General features: G+C 41.4%; 1 protein-coding gene and 1 pseudogene across 1 annotated transcript in view; both read left to right on the top strand.

Annotated features, from left to right (window-relative positions):
* Nucleotides 1–9,133: 9,133 nt before the first annotated feature.
* LOC145415229 (5S ribosomal RNA) lies at nucleotides 9,134–9,252 on the top strand (annotated as a pseudogene).
* Nucleotides 9,253–20,623: 11,371 nt separating this feature from the next.
* LOC145414890 (uncharacterized) overlaps nucleotides 20,624–27,982 on the top strand; it is a 104,495-nt gene continuing 97,136 nt past the window's right edge. Inside the window, 4 exon segments of the mRNA XM_080284307.1 lie at nucleotides 20,624–20,722; nucleotides 21,969–22,077; nucleotides 24,980–25,063; nucleotides 27,727–27,835. Coding sequence (XP_080140433.1) covers nucleotides 20,624–20,722; nucleotides 21,969–22,077; nucleotides 24,980–25,063; nucleotides 27,727–27,835 — 401 coding nt within the window.

Below are 27,982 nucleotides of genomic sequence, written 5' to 3'. Positions count from 1 at the left end.
CTGTCATCCTACCTCAATTTCCATTCTCCAACACTTTTTCTCCTCCTCCTCCTCCTCCTCCTCCTCCTCCTCCTCCTCCTCCTCCTCCTCCTCTTCCTCCTTCTCCTCCTCCTCCTCCTCCAGTATATTTCATGAGAAAGATGTGGAAATCGTTTTGAATTTTTAGTGAGGCTGTAAACTTTCTCGGTCGGGACAACTCTTCTACTGTATTCTGTCTAACATCATAGTATTTTCCTTCAGCTGAGGGTGTCATAAAAGGCTAAGAGTATTATAACAGGTATTATCAGCCCTCTCATAATCGGGACAAGTCTTCTCTTTGTCTCAGATAATGGCACACGATTTTATTCACCTAATATTTAGTCATAGGAGCCTGCTAGTAGAAGATCAATAATTTCGTTTTTTTTTTTTCTGTCATAATGTATTATTACATATCGACAGAGTGAGAAAAGTTCAGTGACTATTTTTATCAAATGCTTAAAGAAAATTCCTGGGGAAAGGGGGAAAAAATGCCCAATACCCACATAGTTCCGGAATAATTTATGCGTTGATGGGACGCGAAAACTAGATTAAATTCTCTCCACTTTACACAAATTAGACCTAAAGACGCCATCCTTCCATCTTGAATGTTGGGTTGTAGCAAGAGATTAGCACTGGAATGAATTATGACATTAGTGATGAGGTAAACTTACAGGGAGGGGTGAATGTAGGCCCAGAGTATTAGCTAATTCTGACAATGAACTATGGAAAGCAGGAAAGTGTGCATATTTCTGCCATGCTTTGGTAAACGACTTATGTACCCCTTTACTCCCTCCTTGTTCTAGAATCGGTATAGACGGAGACGAAATGGAGGTTATAACTTGGAGGGGATGAGGACCATAACAATACACCATAAGGCAATACTGCGCTTCCTTTATGCTTACCAAATAAGACTCATATATGTATTTAATGGGACGCTATTAAGTTGTTCGAACAGGCGAAGCGAACAAAAACACTTTACTTGTGTTGAAATTTAGAGGGAAAAGTTCTCGCACCATATAGCTTATAAAATTTCCCTGCTCGAGGAGCACCAAAATTCTGGTATCCTCTCAGATATTGCAAAACCGTAGCCGTCATACCATTTTCAAATTGGCATGAATATTTCCTTGCACTGGCGGCAGACTTTCATCCAAAATGAGTCAAATATAGCCGGAAAACACCAAAAACATTTCCACTGGGCAGGAATAGTGAACAAAACTTTTTTTTTTTTTTTTTTTTTTTTTTTGGTTCAGTTATTAGCCTCGTACGTCGCACCATCCTCAAACAATCATGAAAATTATTGCTTTCCAGTGGTATCAGTCATTTTTCAAAATAGACGTGAATTAATGTCCATGTGGGTGTGAGTTTGTCTGTGTGCATGTGTCTGTGGGTGGGTGTGCTCACGCCCCAGCTTTTACTCGTATTTTTCATGGATGGTTGAGCAGCCTTCATTGTTATACACGACTAAAAATACCGGTATCATAATTACTACAATAATAGGAGAGAGAGAGAGAGAGAGAGAGAGAGAGAGAGAGAGAGAGGAGGGAAAATAACGAAAAGACATGGGGAAAATTAAAGGAGAGGCAGAGACCGATTAAGCCAAGAGAAATGGCATCACACCCGGCCCAGGATGATATCATTACAAGACTTTCCTTCAACAACTTTGAAGCTGTAATTCATCCCAGTATTTTTCACGACCACCTGAGAAAATCCACATGGAGTTTTGAGAAGGAGACCGGAAATGAGGAAGTGGGTGAGGAGGGAGTTTTGCATTTAGGATGAAAATGAGGACAGGAAGGAATTATGTTAAGCACCTGCATGAAAGAGAGAGAGAGAGAGAGAGAGAGAGAGAGAGAGAGAGAGATGAGTGTAATACTTTGAAAAGAAAAAAAAATCGAAAGCACAGAACAATAAGAGAGAGAGAGAGAGAGAGAGAGAGAGAGAGAGAGAGAGAGAGAGAGAGAGAGAGAGAGAGACTAACACTTTGAAAAGATGAAAAAAAGTGCAGAAAACAATGTTAGATGATGAAAAACGTATTTAAGAGAAATACTAGTTCATTAAGCACCAAAGCACGACATAATGACCGGGGTTACATTGACCTCGCTTTAATTAGGGAGATAATTAGTCGGTGAAATGAACAATGAACGATGAAAAAATAGTGAGTAAGCCACTTAAGGGCAAGCGAAACAGAGACAGCGAGCTAATAACAGGAGTGAGTGGGACCTTAGTGAGCCAAGTTTGAGAGCAGAATCAAGGTGAGCCAAATTAGAGAGTACTAGCTAGATAAGTGAACCAAAATTGATTGAGCCTGATTAACGAAATACAAGTGAGCTAAGCACATGAGTAAACCAGGTAATACTGAAATACCTGGTTAGTTAGTACGCCAGATCAGAGTGAGCCAAGTTCAAGAAAGTTATATGAATAAGAGGAAGTGAACCAAATTATAAGCAGATGAGCTGGTGTTCAAGGTTAAAGTGAGTCAAATTATAGTGATCAAAATGGGTGAATGGGTTAAATGCACAAATAAACCAATTTACAGTATGACAAAATAGCTTAATTTGAGCGAGTCAGATTTAGAGAATAAGCCAAATGTAAGATTTAACTGAATGTAGGATTTCATTATGAGACTTAGCTACAGTAATCTGAGCCAGAGTAATGTGAGCGAAGTACTGACAGAGTTCACTTCAGTATCAAACCACATTATGAAGTTGGTTCGTTATGGGAATGATCCAAGTATCAGGTCTACCAAACTGGAAATTACGCTGAATGAGGAGGGAACGAAAGTAGAAGAAGCCAGATCAGGGAGAGCGCTAATTATGGAATGGCCCGAATAGGGAGGGCGAAAAATTAGAATGAGCCAGACAGGGCGATTACCAGTTCAGGAAGTGAACCAGATTAGGTATGTGCCGAAATGATGAACGAGAAGCCAAATTTTTTCCTGTCACCCAAGAAATCATTTACTACGCAGGATGGTACGAGGGAATATTAAATAGCCCCATAGTGACAGAGAACAAAAAGTTTCATTTCATATTTAATTTTTCTTCATAATGCCCATGTATACTGATGCATTTTCTCCATATCTCGGGAAGGTCTGCAGTGCCTTTCTTGTAGAAGAAGTCTGGCTCTCAAACCACCCCCCCACTGCTTTGAGCTTATCATCATCATCATTCTCCGTCCACAAGAGGATTCCTGAGTTCTGTAAACAGGCGAAACTCAGTTGGAGCCAGGTCAGGTGAATATTGTGGGTCAGGTGCTCAGCTCACACTCACAGTCCGGTACAGTCGCCATGGCAGTTTTGCTGGTGTGAATTGGAGCATTGTTCTGATGGAGGAGAATGCCACGATGGATTTCACATCTCTGTTTCTCCTTGACAGACTGGAGCATGCGGCGTAGAAGGTCAGCATAATATTCACCATTCACTGTTGTGACAAGTGGTATGTAGTCAATATGAATGTTGCCTTGGCTATCCCAGAAGACAGTGGCCACGACATTGGTGGACCCTGATGCCTTGAACTGAATGTCTTGGTCTTCGGGGACCAAAGGTGTTTCCACTCCATGGATTCCTGCTTGTTCTCTGGGTCGTAGTAATATATCCAGGTTCCACAGTGGATGACCAATCAGAAGTGGAAATAATTTGGTTTGTGATTAAAATCAATCAAGCGAGATCGGCTGATTGTCACCTCGGGATCGATGTTGTACAGACCTTGGCCATATTCAATGACGATCAAGGATGTTTTCCATGGGTCCATGTGACAAACTAGTAGTCTGTCCTGTCTTAGCAATTGATATTCGCCTATTTTCCAAGACCATTTGGTGCACTTTGTTAACATCTTCATCAAAAGTTGCAGTTGTAGGCATGCTTGGGTGGGGGGCTTCATCCAGATCCCATCTACCCTGCTTAATTACTCTGACTCATTGTTTGGTAAAGGGTTTAGGATGGGACAGTCTCTTTAGACTGCATGCATGCGTTCGTAGATTCTTTGTCGTGTCTCACCTTCAAGGATCAAAACGTAATCACAGCTCTGTACTCAGTTCTCTCCATTTCTGCTGAATGTGGTGGGGTACCTAGTGGCCAATGTCACACGCATCACACTTGGCTGTAGAAAATGGACAACACTAAGTATACTAAATCTCAGATCAGTGGTACATTTTACCCCACACTAACAGTTAAGCCGTTATTTCAGGAAATGTGTTAGGCTAAAAAAAAAAAAAAAAAAAAAAATCATCTCTCCTCGTGTCAAATAACCAAATGTAAATCTGGTGGTCTAGCAATCTAGTGGAACTGGCAACAGAAATGGATAGGGCCTCATAACGGTGTGCATCTAAGGAATTTTTGGGGTTTGTTGGTCACATATGATCAATTAGAGGCGAGTGAGGCTGGTTCCCCTCGTCTTCACTGTCACGACTGAGCAACATAATCGCGGGCCCATACTTTCCTGATGGGAAAAAAATATGACTAGATGACAGATGAAGAGTCAGATTTGTAAACTAGAGGAATACTCAGTGAAGCGCAACTCTCCGACAAGGACAACGTAATTTCCAAACCACTCTTCATAATGGCTTAGTCTTTTCATGCAACATCACACTTCTCACTCAGGCGAAGCATAAATGCACCAAAATAATAAGGGAGTCCCCTGATTATTAAGAGAAGTAAAATGCCTCAACTTTTTCAGGCTTCTGATTCTGGCAGTGGAGATCGCTTCTGCCCTACCCCAACGCTGATCATCACCCAAATGGCAAAGTTCATTTTACAGGGAAACACCACCGAAGACTACACAATCCATTTTAGTGATATTTACGGGATTGTCGATTCTTACGCCACTCTCAAAGTTCACAACATTTTCCAGTCTATCCCATTCACTCCGCTGCGTCTGGTGAGGATCCGTCTTTTTCAGTCAACACAAAGAATGAAGTTACTACCCACACCCTTCCTACACACGGCACAAAGCCATTCTCCACATTCCACTCCAGGCACAACATCCGCCATGCTGACCATTTCCTTTTTCCTTTTTTGCTTTTCCTTTTTTTTTTTTTTACCATCTAATTCTTGGTCTACATGCCATTTCTAAAACTTCACGATTTGTGTAATGCGTGTACTGTAAGTTGCTTATAATTCTGTCGTACGAGGGAGAGCAATAGATAGATACACACATAGGTGGGTAGATACCGAAGAGCACAAAAGATAAAAGAGAAAAGGAAAACGCAGAGAGAGAGAGAGAGAGAGAGAGAGAGAGATAGAAAAGAGAGCAAAGCTGAGGAAAGAGATGGCCACATAAGAAGATAAGTGAATAAAGAGTGCAGTGACCCTACAAAGACTTCTCTCGTCCTCCGAAAGAAACAAGTGCATTTTGCTGTCGGCTCCTTTTATTGACCTGACCGAAAGTAAAAATAGAGTGAGGACCTGACAGCTGCCACGGAAAATGATGCGATCTGCCAATTCCACCATCCGCGTCCACTCTTTCGGGAGGGGGGGAAAGGAGCAGGGTTTGGAGTTGGGGGATGGGCGTGTTGAGGGACAAGTGAAGGGGGTACAAGGTATGTACTCGTTATGTCGCCTTATTTACTGATGTATGTACTTACTGATCGATTTATTTTTATATTTGCTATTAAATCCACGGTAAATCACACATACACACACACACACACACACACACAAACACACACACACACACACACACACACACACACACACACACACACACACACACACACACACACACACACACACACACATCGTACCTCTCTACGTGTATTCCACCCACAATCCCACACCCACACCCACTCCCTCTCTGAATCCTCCCCCTACCCTCACCCTACACGACAAAGCAGACTCTTTCCCATGCCCAGAGAAATACGAGTAACCATCCCCTCTGCTGTACTTACACACTAATGAATCCCTCACTGCATGCAATTCAAAGCAGTCTTCCTCCGTGCTTCTCTAGCCCCAGTTGCTTTCATGCGCCACCTGAGCGGGCAAACAGGGGGATAGCAGAAAGGGAAGGACTTTGAACTGCAATGGACGGTGTTATTCCTATTCCTACGAAGTATTTATTTTTTATTATTACATCAGCGAACAAAAGTGCGTGGAAGTTATTTTGTCAGTCTGCCTGCCTATTAGTTTGATCATACAAAAGCTAATGGAAAGAATTGTACTAAATTTGACATAATGAGTGGGGACCAATAGAAGGGAAGGTGATTACTATTACTACTACTACTATTACTACAACTACTACTACTACTACTACTACTAATAATAATAATAATAATAATAATAATACGGTAATAATAACAATAACAAAAACAATAATAATAATAATGATAAAAATAATTCTTCATCATCATCATCATCATCCGGACCTCCTTTCCAAACCTAAAGCAGGGTGAGGAGTAGCAGCTTAGGATTATATATATATATATATATATATATATATATATATATATATATATATATATATATATATATATATATATATATAAATCCTAAGTTGGATATACTGTACTATATGCAAGAGAAAAAGATCGCCGTTAATAACTGTTAACACTGTACAATGTTTGTCAGGCTAAGCTTTTTGATGGGTGGTTGAATGATAGTTCAACCCCTTCGTCCTTTATGGAAGTACTAAATTATTTTAATCAGGCTACCACAAAACACTGTAGTTAAGCTTTGAGACATTGTATTTGTCAAGGGATTGAAAATTATCAAGTGTAACTCTTACACTGCCACAAGTTGCCTCAACTGTACAACATTCTTGGGGGCGGTCTGGATATAATTTGCTTTCATGGAACTGCCTAGCCTCGGGCTCCTGCGCGCCTCATGAGGCAATGTAGGATTGGATGATGGATGGATGGATGGGTGGCAAGGAAATGGTTAAGCAAAAATACACTCACTTCTTCAATGTGCTGACTGTCTATTTCGTTTTTGCCAGCACAGGATGTGTACTTTTACTTCAAGCAGACCCCTTGCAATGAAAGCGTTAGAAAATATGTGTCCATTACCCTCTCTAGTGCGATGGCAAATTCCATGTTTCTTCAGCTTCAGTCCTGCAATTACTGTATATTCAGTATGGAAAAAAATATTGTTGTGACCGAATTAGATTCATATCCTCACTGTATGTTGTGAGTAGACGGTTAAGAAAAAAACTTATGACATGTCCCTTTGCGTCTACGAGCATCTGCTAACCTCTCTCCCCCTCCCCCCACAATGCTCCCGCGAGTGTGTGTGTGTGTGTGTGTGTGTGTGTGTGTGTGTGTGTGTGCGCGAGCGCGCGCCCCCACTGAGGCATGATGCAAACCTGCCAACAACACATTCATCCGGCATAACCACGGTTCAAAAAAAGGGTCTTAACTGGCAGTGTGATTTCTAGCCTCGCTCGCAAGCCGCGCGCGCACACACACACACACACACACACACACATACGCACCTCTCTCTCTCTCTCTCTCTCTCTCTCTCTCTCTCTCTCTTTCTCTCAATATTTAACTTCCTCTCTGTACAAACCATTAACAAAGCCCTCCAGGCACTCATAACCTCACACATCCTTGCCGCTTTAATTTCCACATATTCAGAGAGATACCATGGAAGTCATAACATATTTTCGCCATGATTTAAGGAGAGAGAGAGAGAGAGAAAGAGAGAGAGAGAGAGAGAGAGAGAGAGAGAGAGAATATAAGGGTAATAAATATGAAATGAGACTGAAAAAGACTCATTGTTACGAAAACTGGCAAAGTCTGGAGAGGATATGGATTCATCGTTCTTATTCTGCCCTGAACATCGTTGTCGTCGTCGTCATCGATAACGTTGTTGTTGTCGTCATTATTACCTTTACCTTTATCAGTCATCCTCATCCTCGTACTCATCGTTGTCATTTGCATCACCAGCGGCAAATCCATAAATCATCATCATCATCATCATTATCATCATCATCATCTGATAACTGTTACTGCTATTCCACATCATCATCATCAGTCACTACCATCGTTTCTACTACATTTAACATTATCACCAACATCAGCAGCAGGAGCAGTAACAGCACAGCAGTAACAGCAACAGCAGCATCGTCACGGTTGTCATTACTTCCATCTTTCTTGAAATAGCTTTCTTTGGCAGAGTATATTTTGCAGTACATTATGTTTCTAATGATTATTCGTTTTCACACAGAATGATGGTAAAGCAGACGTGAAGGAAGAAACGAAGGAGGAAAGGAGCCAACATTAAATAAGGAAGGCACTGAGAAACAGAGAAGGAAGGCAGGAAAACAGTGGCAGTGAAGCTGAATGAAGGAACAAGATGAACTGAAACAGAAAGATGGAAAGGAAAAGGGAACTTAGGAGGAATGAAGCATATCAGACAAAAAGGAAGGAAGAACGAAAAAAAATCATCGCATTAGAAAGCAAAACAAAACATAAGGAAATAAAGAAAGGAGATACCCATTAAAATTAACTGAAAGAAGGAGAGGCAGAGTCAAAGAAGAACGGAAGGAGAAGAAAGGAAACGAAACAAAAGAATAAAAAAGGAAAAGGAGAAAAAAGAGGGATAGGAAAGGAAAAGGAGAAAACATGGAGAAGGAAGAAAGAAGGAAGGAAAAGTGACAAATAAAAAGGAAGGAAAACGAAGGAAAGGGAGGGAACGAAAGAAGAAAGAAGCGAAGGAGAAGCCATACATGCGAAGGAAGAGAAAAAAAATAAAGGAATAGAAGGACGTCAACATAAAGGAAGAAAGAAAAACGGGAAGGAAAACAAAGTAAGAAGAAGGATGATGACACCAAAAACTTACACCTTCGCTCCCATCCTTCTAATGTTGGCTCAGCTGAGTAATATAGGTAAGTTATTTTGTTTTATACTGCTGGTGCCGCAGGTAATCTCTCTCTCTCTCTCTCTCTCTCTCTCTCTCTCTCTCTCTCTCTCTCTCTCTCTCATCCGTCCTTGGATAATCAACACATCATATCTGGAGACTATTTATTTATTTATTTATTTATTTATTTTGACACGGATAAGAACAGATGATGAAACGCAAACGCAAGGTACTTAATTTCTTTACTGGTCATGGTACTGTAACCTGTTTATTGCATTATTTTCCCATATTAATACCCTGTAATTATGATTATTCGTTATATAATTTTCTGTTTTCCTTAAAGCCACGTTGAGTACACCGCTTCCCGTCCGATCAGCGAAGTTAAGCAACGGTGGGTCTGGTTAGTACTTGGATGGGTGACCGCCTGGGAACACCAGATGCTGTTGGCATCCCTACGTGTCAAGTGGGGTTGGTGGAGGATTAGTGCCCCTCCCTGTAAAACAATTAACTCTAAGCCCTTGGCCACCCTGTTTGGGATACATGGCGTCTGGCAATGAATGAATGAAATTTCGGATCTGAGTCTGTATTACTATGAGATGATTTTCGTCAGCCAGTTTTCTCTGTTTGAAATTTTAAGAACTACTTATATTCAGCCCCTCATAACTCTGACTCCTTCTTAATGTAATTTTATGGTGCCGCTAGAGAATTTTGCTCAGGTTTAGATAGATGTCTAGTACTGAAGTAAATCTGTCTTCCACCACATAATTTAGCAACGAATGTCCTGCCTCAGCCGCATCCCTTCAAACTCTGTGAGGAGGAAGTAAAATGAGGGGGAGAGGGTAGGCCAAACACACAAGATGGAAGGCATGAGGAAGGGGCAGGAATTTGAGGTTTGAGTTATGAGGAAAGCAGGTGTGATGAGGAGAGGTATGAGAATGGGGAGTGTGAGTAAGCTGATAGGAGGGTATGAGGAAGGGGTATGAGGAAAGGCGATATAAGGAAGGGGGATATGAGGAAGGGGGGACATGAGGAAGGGAGGATATCAGAAAGGGGGGAATGAGGAAGGGAGGGTATAATGGAAGGGAGGGTATGAGGAAGGGAGTGTATGAAGAAGGGCGGATATGAAGAAGGGCGGATATGAAGAAGGGCGGGTATGAGGATGGAAGCTTATGAGGAAGGAAGGGAAGGAGGGAGGGAGGGTGTTAGGAAAGGGGTATGAGAAAGAGTGGGTATGAAGCAGAGGGTATGAGGAAGGGGGCTTAAGTAATGGAATATATTATTAAGGGAGATACGAGGAACCGAAATAGGAGTAGAAGGGATGGAATATTATGAAAGGGAGACTGAGGAAACAAGGTGTGAGGAGGGTGGAGACTGATATCAAGGGGGAGGATTTGGGATGAGTTGGGGGGAATCTATCTAGTCCAGACTCAGCATACTTCTCCAAATCCTCGGGTTTCCGTCTTGCCAAAATTGCCGGAGGAAGGGAAAAGTTTGAGCCGCTTTCTTAACTGATTTCCAACATCTCCAGTTTCACCGGGACCATCCACGGCTTCTGTTATCAAAAAAGTATTCCCAGTTTTCTCTTTTCTCTCTTTTATTAGGAGGATTATAGATTATACAGGATAATCTTCATCTTTGGATCTGTAGTTATCAGACAACCACCAGACGAAAACCTGAATATTATGTTAATTTCTAACACTGGAGGGATTGATTAAGGCTACCTCTGACCTGTGCACTTTGAAAAGTCTCTCCAAAACTGAATACATTCGTCAGGAAGTAGCACATATATAATACTAAATATGTCGTTGTGGTAATGTATACTTGTGTGAGGGAAACATTTACAAGAGGTACACGAACATTGGAGTTTATCGTCTAACATTCATTCTATTTTTTCTTTGTTTACTTTATTACTATGACAATATAAAACAATTGTAATAAAAGAAAACTGTAAGAACGTGGACGACTGCGATGTATGAATTTGTATCAATGGCTCCTTGGCTCAAAAGCACATTCTATTATCTTTGTATTTTTTTTTTCTAATCAGAAGGTTTTGTATGTAAATGGTAGTTATAGGAAGAGAAAAATTTAATTGTGCAGCAGACCCTCAAGACAGGAGATAACATTTTTTATATTTACTTTTATTTTAACGACTGACGGTTTTATTCAGCTCAGAAAAACGGAGTGAAGAAGGGTAATTAAAAGCCATCTCTACTCTCATCGTGTCCAAGAAACAGACCCTTTTATATTATTGCAGATAACACCAGACGATCTGATAATGATGAACAGTCCCTTTCACTGCAAAAGAGTAATGTAATTGTCAGACTCCGAAACTGAATCCTCTCATAATCGGAGCAAATCTTGTATACTATTTTACTGCATTCCACACCGGGCAATTGTGTTTAGTTGGGCGTAAGTCACAGGAGCATGAGAAATGTTAATTACACATTCATGAGTACTTTGGGGATGGTTTTGTCAGCATGAGGAGGACTGTAATTGAATCATACTCGTTCATCCTGTGTCGCTGTTTTTCGTTAGATTATATATGATTACGTATTCTTAGTTTTATCTTTGTCTTTTGTCATCATTCCATCTCCTCTTTCAACGCCATCCTTAATCCTCAGACGCATTCCTTTCTCATTTGAATTTCTTTCTCCTCTCGTTAAAATATCTTCTCTGCTCCTCAGGAATTTTATTACATTTTCCTTCTTTCTAAACTTTAATCTGCATCTTCGTTTCTTTCTTACGCCTTCTTCCTTCTGTTCTCTCCCATTACATTCTCTACTTCTTTCTCATCAGTTTATTTCCATACACCTCCTTTCCTCTTTTTTTACGGCTATCTTCCTCGTTTCTCTCTTCCATCGTGCTTCTAACTTCTCTCCACCTTTCTTTCTTCCTTGATCCAGTGACTCTTTCCTTTTTGTTATTAAATCTTTCTTCCCTTTCAATTTCTTGTATGTCCCAAGCTTGACTTTCTTTAAAATTTCGCTTTCTCTCTAAGTTTTCATTGTTTACATTCTTTCCGTCCTGTGTCTTCCATGTTTTATCCATCATTGCTGGTGGAGAAGAGAGAGAAACTGAGGAGATGGAAGGAGCACTTTGAGGATTTGTTGAATGTGGAGAGTGAGAGCAGTGCGAGTATAAGCGGTTGGGGAATGGCTGGGAGAAGAAGAGATGAGAGGAGGGAGGAAGAGATCAGTAGGGCGGAAGTAGTGGAAGCGATGAAGAATATTAAGTTGGGAAAGGCCCCAGGAATTGATGGAGTGTGTGGTGAAATGCTTGGGTATGGGGGTGAGATTGTTGTGGAGTGGATATGGAAGTTGTGTAGATTGGCTTGGGAAGAGGGAAGGATTCCAGAGGACTGGAAATCAGGAAGAATTGTTCATTTATACAAAGGAAAAAGAAAGAGAGAAGTATGTGGTAACCATAGGAGTATTTGCCAACTTAGTGTCACTGGTAAAATATATGGTAGAATACTCATTGACAGGGTTAGGCATATGACAGAGGAGCTAGTTGGAGAAGAACAAGGGGGATTTAGGAAGGGAAAAGGATGTGTAGATCAGATATTTGTTCTAAGATGTTTAGTGGAGAAGTATCTAGAGAAAGGAAGGAAAGTGTATGCTGCCTTCATGGACTTGGAGAAAGCTTATGACAGAATAGATAGGCAAGGTATGTGTAAGGTATTAAGAATATATGGAGTGGAGGGGAAATTGTTGAGTGCTGTGAAGAGTATGTACGAGGGAGCTAGGGTTACGGTGCGAGTGGATGGTGAGCTGAGTGAGTTCTTTGATCTCAATGTGGGACTGAAACAGGGTTGTGTGATGTCTCCATGGCTGTTTAATATATACATGGATGGGGTTGTAAAGGAGGTGCAGGGTAGGGCAGTGGATGTGGGGGTGGCTCTAATGAATGAGGGTGAGATTTGGAAGCTTCCGGTGTTGCTGTTTGCTGATGATACAGTACTGTTGAGTGAAGATGAATGGGAGTTGCAAGGTTTGGTGAATGAATTTGGGACAGTGTGTAGGAGGAGGAATCTGAAAGTTAATGTAAACAAAAGTAAAGTTATGGTGTTTGAGAGGAATGAAGTCACAGAGTGTGCAGTGAGGTTGGGTGGTGAGGATATGGAGAATGTGAGTGCATTCAAGTACTTGGGTAGTGTGATGAGTAAGGATGGAACTTTGGGGGATGAAGTGCGTGAAAGGGTACAGCAGGGAAGGAAGGTTGTTGGTACACTGAAGGCAGTGATGAGAAATATGGAGGTGAGTATGGAAGTTAAGAAGTCACTGCATGATAGTATTGTGATCCCTACCCTGACGTATGGAAGCGAGGCATGGACCTTGCAAGAGGGGAACAAGTCAAGAGTGAGAGCAGTGGAAATGAGTTACTTGAGAGGAGCATGTGGAGTGACGTGGAGGGACAGGTTGACGAATGAAGAAGTGAAGGAACGTTGTGGGGTGGATGTGGATGTAGTTGAGAAGATTAAGAGAAATACACTGAGGTGGTTTGGACATGTGAAGAGAATGGAGAATATAAGACTGACTAAGAGGGTGTATGTAGGTGAGGTGGAGGGAGGGAGAGGGAGAGGTAGACCGAGGATGAGGTGGAGGGATGGAGTTGAGAGGTATATGAGGGAGGGGGGGGTGAGTTGGGGGGAGAGAGTCAAATGGTGGGTGTCAGAGCGACTTGGAGGCGTTTTGCCTGCGGCCACCCTTTGCGGGATTAGGGCGTCGGGCTATAGATAGATAGATAGATAGATAGTTTCCTTTCTTTCTCCACAATCTTGTCTCTCTCCACTGTGCATTCCTTCTTTCCCTCATTATTCTGTTCCTCTTTACTTTTTTTTTTACTTTGCCTTAGTTTTCACTTTATCTCATCGTTGTTTTTAGCATATTGTTCAAACTTATTTTTATCAAGCGTAGCTCAATGATTTCATCTAATAATCAGTCTCTCTCTCTCTCTCTCTCTCTCTCTCTCTCTCTCTCTCTCTGCTTGCTTTCTTCATACTTCTTCTTTCGTCTTCTCTCCTGGTCTCCATCTGTCTCTTTCAACCAGCTTGTCCCCCTCTATCTCAGTCTAGAATTGCTCCATCCGTCACCACCGTCACTCCCCTCGTTCACTGCCTACCACCCTTCCTTCCATAATTCATCTGCTATCCCCTCTCTCTCTACTCCCTTCACCACCTCTCTCTGTCCACTCTTTCATTACCTCCGTTCCCTTCTTTTCATTACCTCCCTCCCTCCTCATCTTTCATTATCTTCCAACCTCCTACAAAGACACACACACACACACACACACACACACACACACACACACACACACTAAAGTCCATCGCAGAGCTAAAGAACTGATCGAGTGTTTTATCAATTTATGAGTTAATTTAAAAGCGCCATGGAACAACAGGAATAAACTACCACGCCACTCTGTATCCCATTAAATGGTTTAATAATTTTCTTGCCCATAAAACCTCTACATACTGTCCATAAAATTTACTTTGATAGGATTAACTACGCCTATCCAGCTGTGAGCCATATCAGTAATTGGACATACCTTTTATCCTTTAAGCACATGGACGTTTTTTTAGATATAGAGTTGCCCATAAATACTGCTCCACTAGTAACCAGCTAGCGGTATCTTAGGTACTCTAGGGACGGCTCAGTCTGTTGTTGCAGGAGTGGGTGTAACAGTGGGAGAAGGAAATGAAAAAAAAATGATGTACGTTTGACACAACACGAAGACGCTCCCCAACTTACTAGAATTTGCCCGGTGGAATGGAAGAGGAGAGTTATATGGACCACTCTATGTATTCTCATTTATTTATTTGTTTTTATTTTACTGAACGCCAGATTATTTGATTCAGCTTAGGATTCCTCCCATCGCAGTGAAAGACTGGCTATGAGGTATAATCCAACCAGTTCGAAAAGTCTCTAAGGCTGAATACAATTTTTCAGAGAGAGAGCTAATACAACAAAAAGACATTATTTATAGTGGAGTGCAAATATACTGAGATGATGAAAAATCGATTCATCTGCTTTACTGGTCCCCGTGAATCTAAATGACTATGTTTAACCCTTCTTCATCTGTATAAAAGGAAGATGCATTTCGATTTTAGCGTAATTACTTTCAACGCTTTCTCAGTTTACTTTTATATCCATTCCCATTACTTAAATCAACACAATATCTGGAGAATAATACTCGATATTTTACTGGGAACCTTTTTCTTAGTTTCTGGTGGCTAATCTGCACCGTGTTATATTTAGAGGTGCTCGTAAAAAGACACCACTGGGTATGTTACATTCTCCAGTCCTTTATACTACCGGAGTTATCTTTAGTCGATATCGTTGTGGTACAGAGAACTGCCCTTTATGGACCAGTTCACAATGCAAGAGCTTGGTTATCAGTGGTTGCGGTCTTCTCACAGGCTATATTATTAAACATATTAAAACTTAACTTCATCTCACTATATTTAGACTCCACTATAAATAATGTCTTTTTGTTGTATTATCTCTCTCAAAAAATTCCGATAACAACTTTCTGAGATATATTGTACACAAACAGGTAGACAGATAAATACGGGTGAATGCATAACCTCCTCCAGCTTCGGTGGAGGAGGTAATCAACGATCTAATCGAACACGAGAAGTACACATTTCCTTGCTTCAGTATAAGATCCAGCTGGCTCATGTAACCTTATATTGCTTCACCCTCCACTGAGAAGAAACAGCAGATGAAGCAACACTACTCAAAAGGCCTAAATAACATTCTTCTTCTTCCACTACCATTATACAGTAAATATGTATACACTACATTTACATACGTAGTCATCACAACTACCTCAAACCTCCAGCCAAACAAATCCGTCATGAACATCCAGTGGACATTTACGCCTCAGAAACTGCCCTTCCCAGAAAGACAATGGGTGCACCTACCCAGACAACAATGTGGCCATCACCAATCCTACTGCAGTGTCATCACCAACTACTACTCACAAGCAGTCTACTATATCCTCACTACAATGCTGCTCCCCACACCACAGCACACTTACTGTACTCAATTCATCCATCTCATTATCGCAACGCAAAAAAAAAAAAAAAAAAAATCCAAGCGAGATTAACAAAAAGCTCTGGGAGTGCTAGGTTCAAGTGGCCAAGTCCCTCAGTTCATCACGATGGCGACCAGAAGAACCAGAAACAACAACTACATCAACAGTAACAACAACAAGATACTTACCGATTTCTCATTCTCTGTTCACTCAATTCTACACAGCATAACCATCCATCGTGTCTTATTTCCCAGTTACCCTCTTTCCGTCCAGCTCCCCTATCTTAACTCTTCACCTCCTTCCCGTTGTACTTCATTTCTCCATGTTACACACCCTCTTGGTCAATATCACGTTCTCAGTTAAATTCTCTTGACAATTTCCCCCCATTTTTCCTTTCAAACCAGTTCCGGGGAAGTCAGGGAAACTATTCTCATATGGTTCTGACTCTCACTAATTGCTCCTCCTTACCTCGTTAGAGCTCTTACGTGCAGTCGCTAGTGATCGCTAATGAGCGATGGGCTGTCTTCTCTTCGATTGATTGGCACAGAATCTCTTCAGTCCTTTAATGGTTAGGTTCAACTGAATCCTTAGAATAACCAAATATTTAACTTAGCTTAGGAAATTGAGCAAAGACTAGAGTGAATAATGAACGCTATATTGAATTCCTCCCTCCAGTTTCAAAAGTCTACCTACATCTTAATAAAATCGTATGGGAATAGCATAATATATATACGACTGACGTGCTGGGGCTAAAGTGTTAAATGCTGGTGCCAATGAAATCCCGAGACCAACACAGTGGCAATAGCAGCTGTAACCCCTGGTTCATATGAATGTGACCCCAGAGGACTGCAGCTGAAGTTGCCCTCCTTCAGCAGCTCACCATCCTCCTCTTTCTCGGAAGCAGGTTAAAATGATGGACGTTTCTATAACCAGACAGCTCCACCGTTCAGTTACATCAATGCCACCACATGAAGGTGCCCCTCTTCTGCACTGAGACTAATATAAAGGGGAAGAGATGCGAGAGGGTTATGACGTTTGCCTGCAGTCGTTGAACATCGTTTGGTACGTGAATGACCACCTTTCTCTAAAGTTAACTGATATAATATGATTAACTACTTCAATACATCATGTCTTTTTCACTTCAGACTTCTCAAAGACGATTTTACAGAGCGATTTTCTTTTCAACTGGTAATGAGAGGATTGATTAAGGCTATATTCAACCACCCCGGTTTGAATGATCTTTCCTAAACTGAAATTGTCTGAATGTAGCAAAACTAAAACACCAAATGACGTTGATAGGCTGCAGAGGTTCGACTAATTGGTGACAGTGTAAAATCACGAGAGTAATAAGAAAGATGAATATACATGAGAAAATTACTGTGGCTGTGTGCACTGGCTAACAATCCTAAATAACTGGGCTACGGTTTTCTTCACGACTGAATGGCAAAATACATGTTAATTACCGGTGCAGTGAGGAATCATTAAGTTGCATGAAAGGTGAATGAACTCCGTCCGCTGTCGCATCGTCTTTTAAAAATTAGATTAGCTTACTGTGGGTTAGGTTTGCTCATTTTAACTCTCTCAGCCCGGGAACGTCTTATATGTTATTTTCTTGATATGGGTAGAAAACTTTATTCAGCTTTCGAGATTTTTCGAATTTTTGGTTTAGATGTAGCCTTCATTAACCCATTCAGTACTGACTTTCCACAGCTGGATTAAATTGCCCAGAGACAGCATGACCACAAGAGAAATGAGCGTCATCTATATGAAACGTTAAAAAAAAAAAAAATGCTATGCATGTGATAGCAGACGGACCTGGGAATGGAAGGCACAGCCCCCCCCCCCCAGCACCCCTCTCCTTTTGATTATTCTCTAAAACCTAAGCAAAGCATCTGAGACGGAAAAATCACAAAGAAAATCCCTCTTCCCTCCCCTGATTCGGTTAATATCATAATACTCATCAATCATTAAAATATCGGGTTTGGCTCAAAAATAGAACATTTACGAAGAACTGAATGACAAGAGAAAATAATAATATAAGTGCCGAACTGCTAATGAGGGCAATCGTTTTCATGGGCTGATTGGCCTAATACCTGTTAATTGCTGGTGCGGTGTGGAATCATTAGACCGGTAAACAATGGAAGAGACACCAGGGGCTTCTTGATGCTGCAGGAAAAAATACAGCTCAGTATATCACCACAACGTCGCCCTCTGCCTCAGATGATTGACACTCTCAGGCTCCTGCGACTCACTCTCGGCGTAAATAATAATAGAATTGCCCCAGTCATGAAAGGGTTGATAGTGATCATAATAAACTCTTGGACTGCTATGACTTACTTTCCGTGGAGTAATATTATCTGTCTATAACTACAATATAATAGACTTGTCCCCATCATGACAGGGATGAAATACCTCACTGTTAAACGAGGTGGTAATTTAAACATATGTAGCAAACAGTAACTGTGTGTGTGTGTGTGTGTGTGTGTGTGTGTGTGTGTGTGTGTGTGTGTGTGTGTGTGTGTGTGTGTGTGTGTGTGTGTGTGTGTGTGTGTGTGTGTGTGTGTGTGTGTGTGTGCGTGTGTGTGTGTGTGTGTGTGTGCGTGTGTGCGTGTGTGCGGGTGTGTGTGTGTGTGTGTGTGTGTGTGTGTGTGTGTGTGTGTGTGTGTGTGTGTGTGTGTGTGTGTGTGTGTATAATGCATAGGGGAAGACTTTGTCCTCGGTCTTGAGGTCAAAGTTTTGTGGGGCCTAAACAGAAATATAATTGTTACCCACATTCTGAGAAAGTCAACGAGATTGCTTAAATTATGTCTGTATTCCCGGCCTTCAAACAGAGAGAGAAAAAATGCTTTGTATTGATTTACTTCTCCAGCAAAGATGGAAACAAGCTTCAGAATCAATTATGTAAAACGTTTTCTTAAACACAGGTTAGGTACTCCAGACCATACCAAAGGTACAGCCAGCTGATTAGGAAATTAGAAAGGACAGGCGAATGGGATAACGTAGTGCAAGTTATTCTGCATTATGGAAAGAACGAAGCTGAAGAAAGGTGTAAGAAAAGTAACCTAAACAAAGACATCGAATATCAGAAATACTTGAAAAACGCGCACTTCTTGTTGTTACACTTTCTTGAATCATAATTTTATGTCACTCTGAGGGCAGTAACCAAATGAATGTCCATACTCTCAACAAGGAAGGATACAAAGAAAGGATATAAGAGGAGTTAGCAAGGAGAGTGGAAAAAGGGACAGTCTGGGAACCAAGACAAGGCATTACTGTACAAGAGAGAGAGAGAGAGAGAGAGAGAGAGAGAGAGAAGCAGGGCGAGTGGGCCGACAGTTAAAAGTGGGGTACAGAGGTAAAAAAAAAAAAAAATGAATATGCAGACAGGAATTATTGAAAACAGTGGTGAGGGAGATGAAAATAGGAAAAAACGGCTGGAGGTTGCAGAAAAAAAAAAAAAAAGGAGAGGGGAAGAAGAAAAAAATAAGAGAATATTAAAAAAAAAAAAAAAGCGAATGGAAGTGAGATTTTAGGTAGAGGGGGCGGGAGATTAACAAAAATAAAAAGATGGAAGAAAATTAAAGAAAATACTACATCTATCTATCTATCTATTGCCAGACGCCTCAATACCGTTTGGGGTGGCCACAAACAAATCGCCTCCAAGTCGCCCTGTCCCCCGCCATTTCACTCCCCTGCTCCCAGCTCACACCCCCCTCTCTCATATACCTCTCCACCCCATCCCTCCATCTCATCCTCGGCCTCCCCCTCCCTCTTTCCCCCTCCACCTCACTCACATACACTCTCTTCGTCAGTCTTTCACCCTCCATCCTCTCCACATGGCCAAACCACCTCAGTGTGTTCCTCATAACGCTTCCTATCACATCCACATCAACACCACAACGCTCCTTTATATCCTCATTCGTCAGCCTGTCTCTCCATGTGACTCCACAGGCTCCTCTTAAATAACTCATTTCCACTGCTCTCACTCGTGACTTGTGTCCTTCCAACAACGTCCAAGCTTCACTTCCGTACGTTAGAGATGGTATCACAATACTGTCATGTAGTAACTTTTTCACTTCCATGCTCACTTCCCTGTTTCTTATCACTGCTTTCAAGGAACCAGCAACCTTTCTTCCCTGCTGTACCCTTTCAAGCACTTCACCCTCCAAACCTCCATCCTTACTCATCACACTACCCAAGTACTTAAACGTACTCACATTTTCCAATTCCTCACCATCCAACCTCGCTGTACATTCACTGACTTCACCTCTCTCAAAGACCATCACTTTACTCTTCCCTACATTCACCTTTAGATTCCGTTTCTTACACACTCCCAAACTCATCCACCAAGCCTTGCAGCTCTCCTTCGTCTTCACTCAACAACACAGTATCATCTGCAAACAACAGTACAGGGAGTTTCCAAACACTATCCTCTCTCACCATGGCCACTCCAACATCCACTACCCTACCTTGTACCTCTTTTATTACCCCATCCATGTACAGATTGAACAACCATGAAGACATGACTCATCCCTGTTTCAACCCAACCTTCAAAGAGAAAAATTCACTTAGTTCACCATCCACACGCACTACAGCGTTCGCACCATCGTACATACTCTTTACAGCATTCAACAACTTCCCATCTACTCCATATATTCTTAACACTTTCCACAATCCTACATGATAACTGATAAATGGCGAGGAGTAAAAGAGGGTCGTGAAATCACATATAATTCAAGCAGTGGCGAAAGAAAAGTTTGAATGAATATTTAGCCCCTTGAACCCATGAACGTAATTTTCCTTTTATTCCTACAACGCTACACGATTTTATACAAACTAGAAAAAAAAAAAATATCCTGTGGCTCAGGTTAAGGAGGTCTGTTGGTAACCCCCCCAGTTCCAAAAAATTTTTCCAAAGCTAGGTAAGGTAGTCTATAAATAACAAACTACAAAAAAGCATCACCTAACTGAAGGCGTTTAAGAAAGTAGATGACAATTGATAAAGAAAAATGATGCCGAAAAATATGAAGGATAACAGGAAAAAAATAAATGAAACAAAAAAAAAAAGCATGGAATGAGATACAAATAAAGGACTGAGTGAAGATGTAGGAAGGTAAGAAAAAATGGAGAGGTTTAAGAAGGTGCAGGTGACAGGGTAAATTATAAGAGTAAAGAAAAGGAGGGGTAAAAAAAAAGAAGAAAGATAACGGCTGACCAGAGGATGGAAATGGGAGGAGAAACTTGAAAAGAGGCAGGAAAAGTAATTAAAACTGAAGAATGAGAGAGAGGGAGGTCGGACACAGTGAGAGGAAAAAGTAAAGAGAGGGCGGCCGATATATTAAAAATGGGAGAAGGGGGTCAAAGCTGAAAGAGGAGGGACAGAGGTTGAAGAGGAAGGGGAGAGACACTGAAGACAATACGGAGAAAAGGGAGAAGAGCTGTTGTAAAAATAACTGTTCTGATTGCATCCGTGGAACATTACTGCAGGGACGTTGATCCGTCTAGCCACACCCACGCATTCTTCCCTTTTCGCTCCAACTGTCTTGTGCAAAAAATATGTGGCACACACACACACACACACACACACACACACACACACGTGTGTGTGTGTGTGTGTGTGTGTGTGTGTGTGTGTGTTGAAATTATACAATCAATGAAAAAAAAAATACAAAGCAAGGGAACGGTTAGGAGAAAGATAATGATGCATGGTTGGATACTATAGTCGCGGCGCACGACTCTGAGGTTGTCATTATCGTACCCTGGCAACTTACCATTCAAAAGTGCGACCGATTTTGTATCATATTATGGTCGAATCAAAACATTAAGCACGAATATATTACACACGAATATCATTATACACGAACATATTATACACGAATCACATGCGTCTCATATAATACACGAAATCAGACGTACTTTTGAATGGTAGTTGCCAGGGCACGATAATAACTACCTCAGAGTCGCGCGCCGCGACTATAGTAATATTTCACTGACTAAGTCGTCCCAGGAACATTCGAAAATTTACCAGCTGAGTGGCGTGGAGTAAGCAATATATGGCCCAACATGTGTATATCTCCCCCGCCCCTCACACTGGCTCCATTTTCTGTATTCCCCAGGTGCTGGTGTGCAGTGTGAGGTGGGGTGGTTTCCATGCCAGACTGAGGACAGGTGTGTGGAAAGGCGCTTCATCTGTGACCGCCACCCAGACTGCCAAGACAACAGCGATGAGTGGAACTGTAGTGAGTAGGGGAAGGAGGGGCTCGGGGGATAGAAGGATGCAGGACGGTGAAAGGGGACTGAAAAAAGGACCGGCAGAGAGAATATTCAAGGTAGTGTCGGGGGCATAAAGGAAGAGTAGTTAGATATCGAGGTTGAAAAGGCTACCAACCATAGTGAGTATTGAGACTAGTGAATGGATGGACGATAATGAGGGGTGAAAAGGCAGGAAGGGAAAGACATGAAGAGAAATATGGAAAGAAGAAAGGAAGGACTGACGGAGGAAAAGAAGGGTATGACGGCTGGAAAATACCAGTACCTAGATTGTTACGACAACAGCACGAGTGGAAATTTAGTGAGTAGGGAAGAAGGAAGGGAAGGAGACACAAGGTAGGTGGGGGGAGAAGGATGGAGAGAGGGAGGAAGAGGAGTGGACCGTAGTAGGGACTGGTGGGGAGAATACTGGAAGCAGTGGAGAAACAATATATGGAATCATTTGAAATAAAGTTTGAACAATCCACTAACTACAGGGAACAGGGGGAAAGGGAGGGGAAGAGAGGATAGATTGAGGAAAGGGGAGAGAAGTAAAGAAGGGACGGATGGGAAGGGCAGAAGAGGGGAAGGACGGGGAGAATTCTGCAGTTGACAAGGATACTGGAAAAAGGGAAGGAGAAATATACGAAAGAAACGAGAACTTTAAAGGAAGGAGAGAAAGAGGGAAGGAGGGAAATAGGGAAAGGAGGAGAGAAACGAAAAAGGAGCAGGGGGGGGGAGGTAGAAAAATGAAGGGGATGGATAGAAAATGAAAAAGAGGGAGGAGAGGATAAATGGAGGAATGGAAAGATATGCAGGTTGAAAAGACCACCATTCCAGCAGCTCTGACCACGGCCTTAAGTGGAATTGCACTGAGGTGGGGGCAGGGAGAAAAGAGAAAAAAGAGAGAGAGTGAAGAATGAGGGGGGAAGGGAGAAGAAAAAGGAGAGAGAAGATAGACTGAGAGAGAAAAGGAGAAAAATGAGAGAATGAAAAGTAGAGGAGAGGAACTAAAAACTGGGAAGGAGAGAGGGTTGTGGATATTATAGGAGGAAGGGTATGTTTGGAAAAATGATGGTGGAGGAGAGGGAAGAAGGACTACATTCAGAAATACAAAGATACGAAGGGAAGGACCATCAGGCCAGGTGTCAAACAAAACGCCGAATCACAAAGGAAACGTAAGATAATGTCCCTCTCGCAACTTAAGAATTTTCTAGCATTTTGCGCAACTCATTCATTTTCTTTCTTGCAAAAATAGATCATTGTTACGACAGGGAACTGGTCGTAAGTCTGGTTATGAATCCGGCCTTAGGAACTGAACGTAGTGAGGAGGTAGAGAGGCAGGAGAACAAGAGGGAGGGGTAAAGGGATGGAGGAATAAGGGAAGGGGAGGAAAGAGAAAAGGGTAAGGACTGGGGGATGGAAGGATAGGAGGCATTATTAAGGGGAGAATGGTGGAGAGACAGATGAATAGAGGATTAAAAGAGGGAGAGGAGAGAAATGGGGGGATAGGAGAGAAGAAAAGAATGAGATGAGATAAAGAGGAATAAACAGATAGAAGAACGATTAAAGGGGAGGAGGTGAAAGAAAGGGGAAATGACAGAGGGGAGGAGTAGTAAGAGATAGGAAAGAGAAGTGAAGAAAAAATGAGATGATGTAAAGGAGGGAGAAGGGCAGATGAGGGAAAGAATACACAGGAATAGATTTAAGTGTAATGAGAGAAAACGGAGAATGCAGTCAGGAACGAGAGAAAACGGCTAGCGGAGGAGACAACCTGAGAGGAACAAATGGAAGTAAAGTGACTGAACAAAAAAAGTAAAAATAAGAACAGGAGTAAGAGAGAGAGAGAGAGAGAGGCTACAGGACAGAAAGAGTCATACTATATGGCGGAATAGATAATTCGAACCATAAAAAAATCATTATCGGGCTCTTGCAAAACAATAAAAGGGAGAGAGAGAGAGACAGAGACAGAGAGACAGACAGACAGACAGAGGAGAAAAAAAAAAGATCAAAGCAAGGGAAGGACAAGAGAAGAGAAAAATGAGGGAAGCGAAGGAACTGAGAATGTGAGGGAAGCTGGTATCACACTCTGAACCACTTTCCTTAGAGTTGTGTGAGAAAAACGGTAGTAATTGAGGAGGAGGAGGAGGCGGAGGAGGAGGAGGAGGAGGAGGAGGAGGAGAGAGAGAGAGAGAGAGAGAGAGAGAGAGAGGAATAATAATGAAGATGTGAAGGAAAGAAAACGAGAAGAAAAATTGCAGACTCAAGGCTAAGCAAAAGGAGGAAGAAAAGTGGAAGACGGAGAAGTGGGTCACTTTTCTTTAGTGTTTGATTAACATACAGTATATGCAGCAGGTCTGTTTGTGTTACTGATTAACCCCTGTCTGTCTGGACGGGCAGACCTACCATGTAGAGGTGTACGATATGTAGGAGGACTACTGGGCCTTGGGAGCAGGCTGAGAAGCCTATGCCCAGAGTCGAGCACATTTAAAAAAAAAAAAAAAAAAAAAAAAAAATCCTCAGGCAAAAAAACGCCCCTGATGGGCAGCTCTCTTCCAGTGAACGATGTTCCAGTGAACAATGTTCCCTAACACTAGAATCTCTCACACTCTCTCTGTATATATATATATATATATATATTTTAACCCATTGGATCCCAGGGGTGCTGGGCGAGGCATTGCACTGCAAGGGCACTAAGCGGGCCGCCCTCCGCCTATCGGCTCATAGTCGTGAAGCTCATAAGTCCCTACCCGGGGGTTCCCTACTTTACAAAGACTTGAGAAATCCCAGTTCTGTCCAATACTCTGGACACTGGGCTCCAATGGGATATAGATAGATAGATAGATAGACATAGATAGATATACATTAATATAGATATATATTTTTTTCCAGCTGACCGCAACGTCGACAACTTCGTGGACATGCTTTTTAGGAAACGGCCTGACGAGGATTCTGAGAAAAGGAGAGGACGGTGTGGTGAGTGTATTACTGAGCTCTGTTGTGTTTAGTTATGAAAGTGTTCTATCGCTTTACTTCAGATAATATTCTTTTGGGGAGGGTTTCATTTTATCATACCTGTTTCCTTAAGAAGACAAATATTCAATAAAGAGCACAGTACCAACTTATACTGTGCTCTGGATTTCTGTAGTTACTTAATTTTAACTCGATCGATATTATCTTCCTTTTGCAGCAATATCCCGTAGCTCTGTGGCAGAATAACACTACCACGGCCTTGCACACTTTTCATGACACCTCTTTGTGACTAGCGCTATGTTATAGTGTTAATCTCATCTTGAAGCTCATCATTCTTGACTGAGAACTGGGAATATTTTGCCCAGTTAAAATGAACAGCTTATTGATACTAAGAAGTTGCTTTGCGACCGATCGCCATCAAAGCATGAACGTAAAAGTGGCCAAAGCACCCCCTCAGAGGATATCAGCTTGCTCTGTCTGTTTCTGTCACACACACACACACACACACACACACACACACACACGTAGGCTACGTAAGTACGTACATACATTGATACATTAGGTAAGCGTCAAGAATACTTATGACTCATATTTTTGCAGGTGTTCTTATTCTTTTTCTTTACTGTCTTGCTTCTTCATCATCTACTTCTTCCTTGTTATTATTATTATTATTATTATTATTATTATTATTATTATTATTATTATTATTATCATTATTATTATTTCAGTACTTGTCGGAATGTCAACATTCATGGATATTACGACCCAAAATATCATGCTAAATGTTTTCGATAATTCCCAAAGAAAGCTACATCCAAGCCAACATTATTTTCAACATTCGCTGAGGAAAATCGAATCTTTGATAATAAAGCACTGATTATTTACTGCATAACTCTTCAAAAACTACATATTCATTTATTTTGAATGTGAACATGGTTCTATTATTACTAGCTAAAAAAAAAAAAAATACAGAAGCATGAAAACAGCTCTCTCGTTGTTTACTAGCATCGAAAGAGTAATCCTCCCAATTAACTAATGACGTATGCCGAGTGAACGGTGTTATAGACATAAATTGCTCCGTGAATACTGCTAATTACCATGCGGGAATGTGTACTGAGGGACCAATTCAATTATGCCACGGGTGGCAAAAACCAGGCCCGTGAGCCACGTACAGATTTCTGGCTCACTGGGAGGGACTCACTGGGACAACAATGGCCTACGATCCTTTGGTCCCGCTAATACTCGTTAATGTTCAGGCCAGACTCCTTACCAGCCCCTGTTGGCAAGCAAATTTTGTCTTTTGTTGCATCCCTGTTAAGTATGATATTAAGGTTCATTATCGATTCAGTACAGTAATTGGGTGTAGTGGTAGGTGGTGGCGACCATCATCCACTCACTTGATGTAGTGCTGCCTACTTCTTCCTTAGCCTTTATCATTCTTTTTCTGTGCCTGCCCTCCTCTCTTCCTATTTCTCCCGTCTTTCCTCTCATTACTTATTGCTTTTCTTTCCGTTACAGTTGGCTTTACATTGAGTGACAAGCCAAATGGATTCCTGTAAGCCAAGAAACCATTTACAACGCTGGGTGGTAACAATATAACCAAACCATACGTGCTCCCTACGTGTCAAATGGGTTGGTGGAGGGTTAGTGCCCCTCCCTGTAAAACAAATAACTCAGAGTCAAATGGCCACCTCGTACAGGATTATGGCGTCTGGCAATAGATAGATAGATAGATAGATGAAGATTGCGTATTTATATGTTTACTTATCACGAATAACACTATGCATTAATAATGCGAATTTAAGAAAATGTAGGCTCCGTACATTATAAATATGTAGAAAGAAACTCTCCTATAATTAGATGTTCCCGATAATTCTAACACTATTAGGTAAGGCTCTTGAGTCCTGAAGATGTCGCCACCAGTGTGCTGTTATGGTGGGACGGGAGAAGGGGTGGGAGGGGAAGCTCGAGGACGATGACTAATAATACTAATAATACATAATAATAATAATAATAATAATATTATTATTATTATTATTATTATTATTATTACTTATTATTATCATTAATATTATTAATATTATTTGTTGTTGTTGTTAGTTATTATTATTATTATTATTATTATTATTATTATTATTACCCACCAGGCAATGTTATTCAGCTTGAAGAAGGGGAGACTGTTTGACCTGGAGGTATTAAATATTGGTTTCACTAACCCCTTCACTCTCGGTGGGCTCCTCTATGCTAAGTAAAATAGTCTAACCGTAGCAAGAGTCAGCAAAATAAACCATCGTCGTACAGAAAAAATTAATACCGGTGAATTGTTGGAAGCCATTAGGGGTGTGAACAATACATATTTTATTTCTTCTATTTTTCTTGTTAAGTCGATAGGGTCTAGATCAAAACTTAAGATAACTCTAAAAGAAAACTGGATAAGATATGATTTTATTCCTGCTATATCCACGTATCTGTGTTCAGCTTTGTGATGTATTCCACTGATAAAAATTTAATTATATTTACAGGTCTTTCCTTATCTCTCTGAATCTTAATTTTAAAGTACAATAATCGAACTCTCCCGCCTTTCCTCCCTCTCCCTCCCCCCTTTCTCACTTCCCTCAGTTCACTCACACCAAAGAACTAACTCACCCCTTCCCCACAATCCATAGAGCTGGCATCGCCCCCCTCCCAGTGTCGGTGTGCTGAGCTGAGTATGTTCTGTGAGTCCAGGCAGCTCACAGCACCACCATTACCACTGCCTCACACTACCAGATATCTGTAAGTATCCAATGCCCTTTATACCAGCTTTTGTTCATATTTCCTTAATGCGTTTTTTATTACTTTGCTTTTTTTTTCGCTACAGCATCATTTAGTTTTTCATTTCCAAATTTTCCTAAATATCTATGAGCATCTATATTATTCGCC

The sequence above is a fragment of the Coenobita brevimanus genome, chromosome 101, assembly GCF_032717465.1.
Source record: "Coenobita brevimanus isolate Jiangsu-jjx chromosome 101, ASM3271746v2, whole genome shotgun sequence".
NCBI lineage: Eukaryota > Metazoa > Arthropoda > Malacostraca > Decapoda > Coenobitidae > Coenobita > Coenobita brevimanus.
The sequence above is the reverse complement of the archived record's forward strand: the minus strand, read 5'-3'. Positions and strand labels throughout refer to the sequence as shown.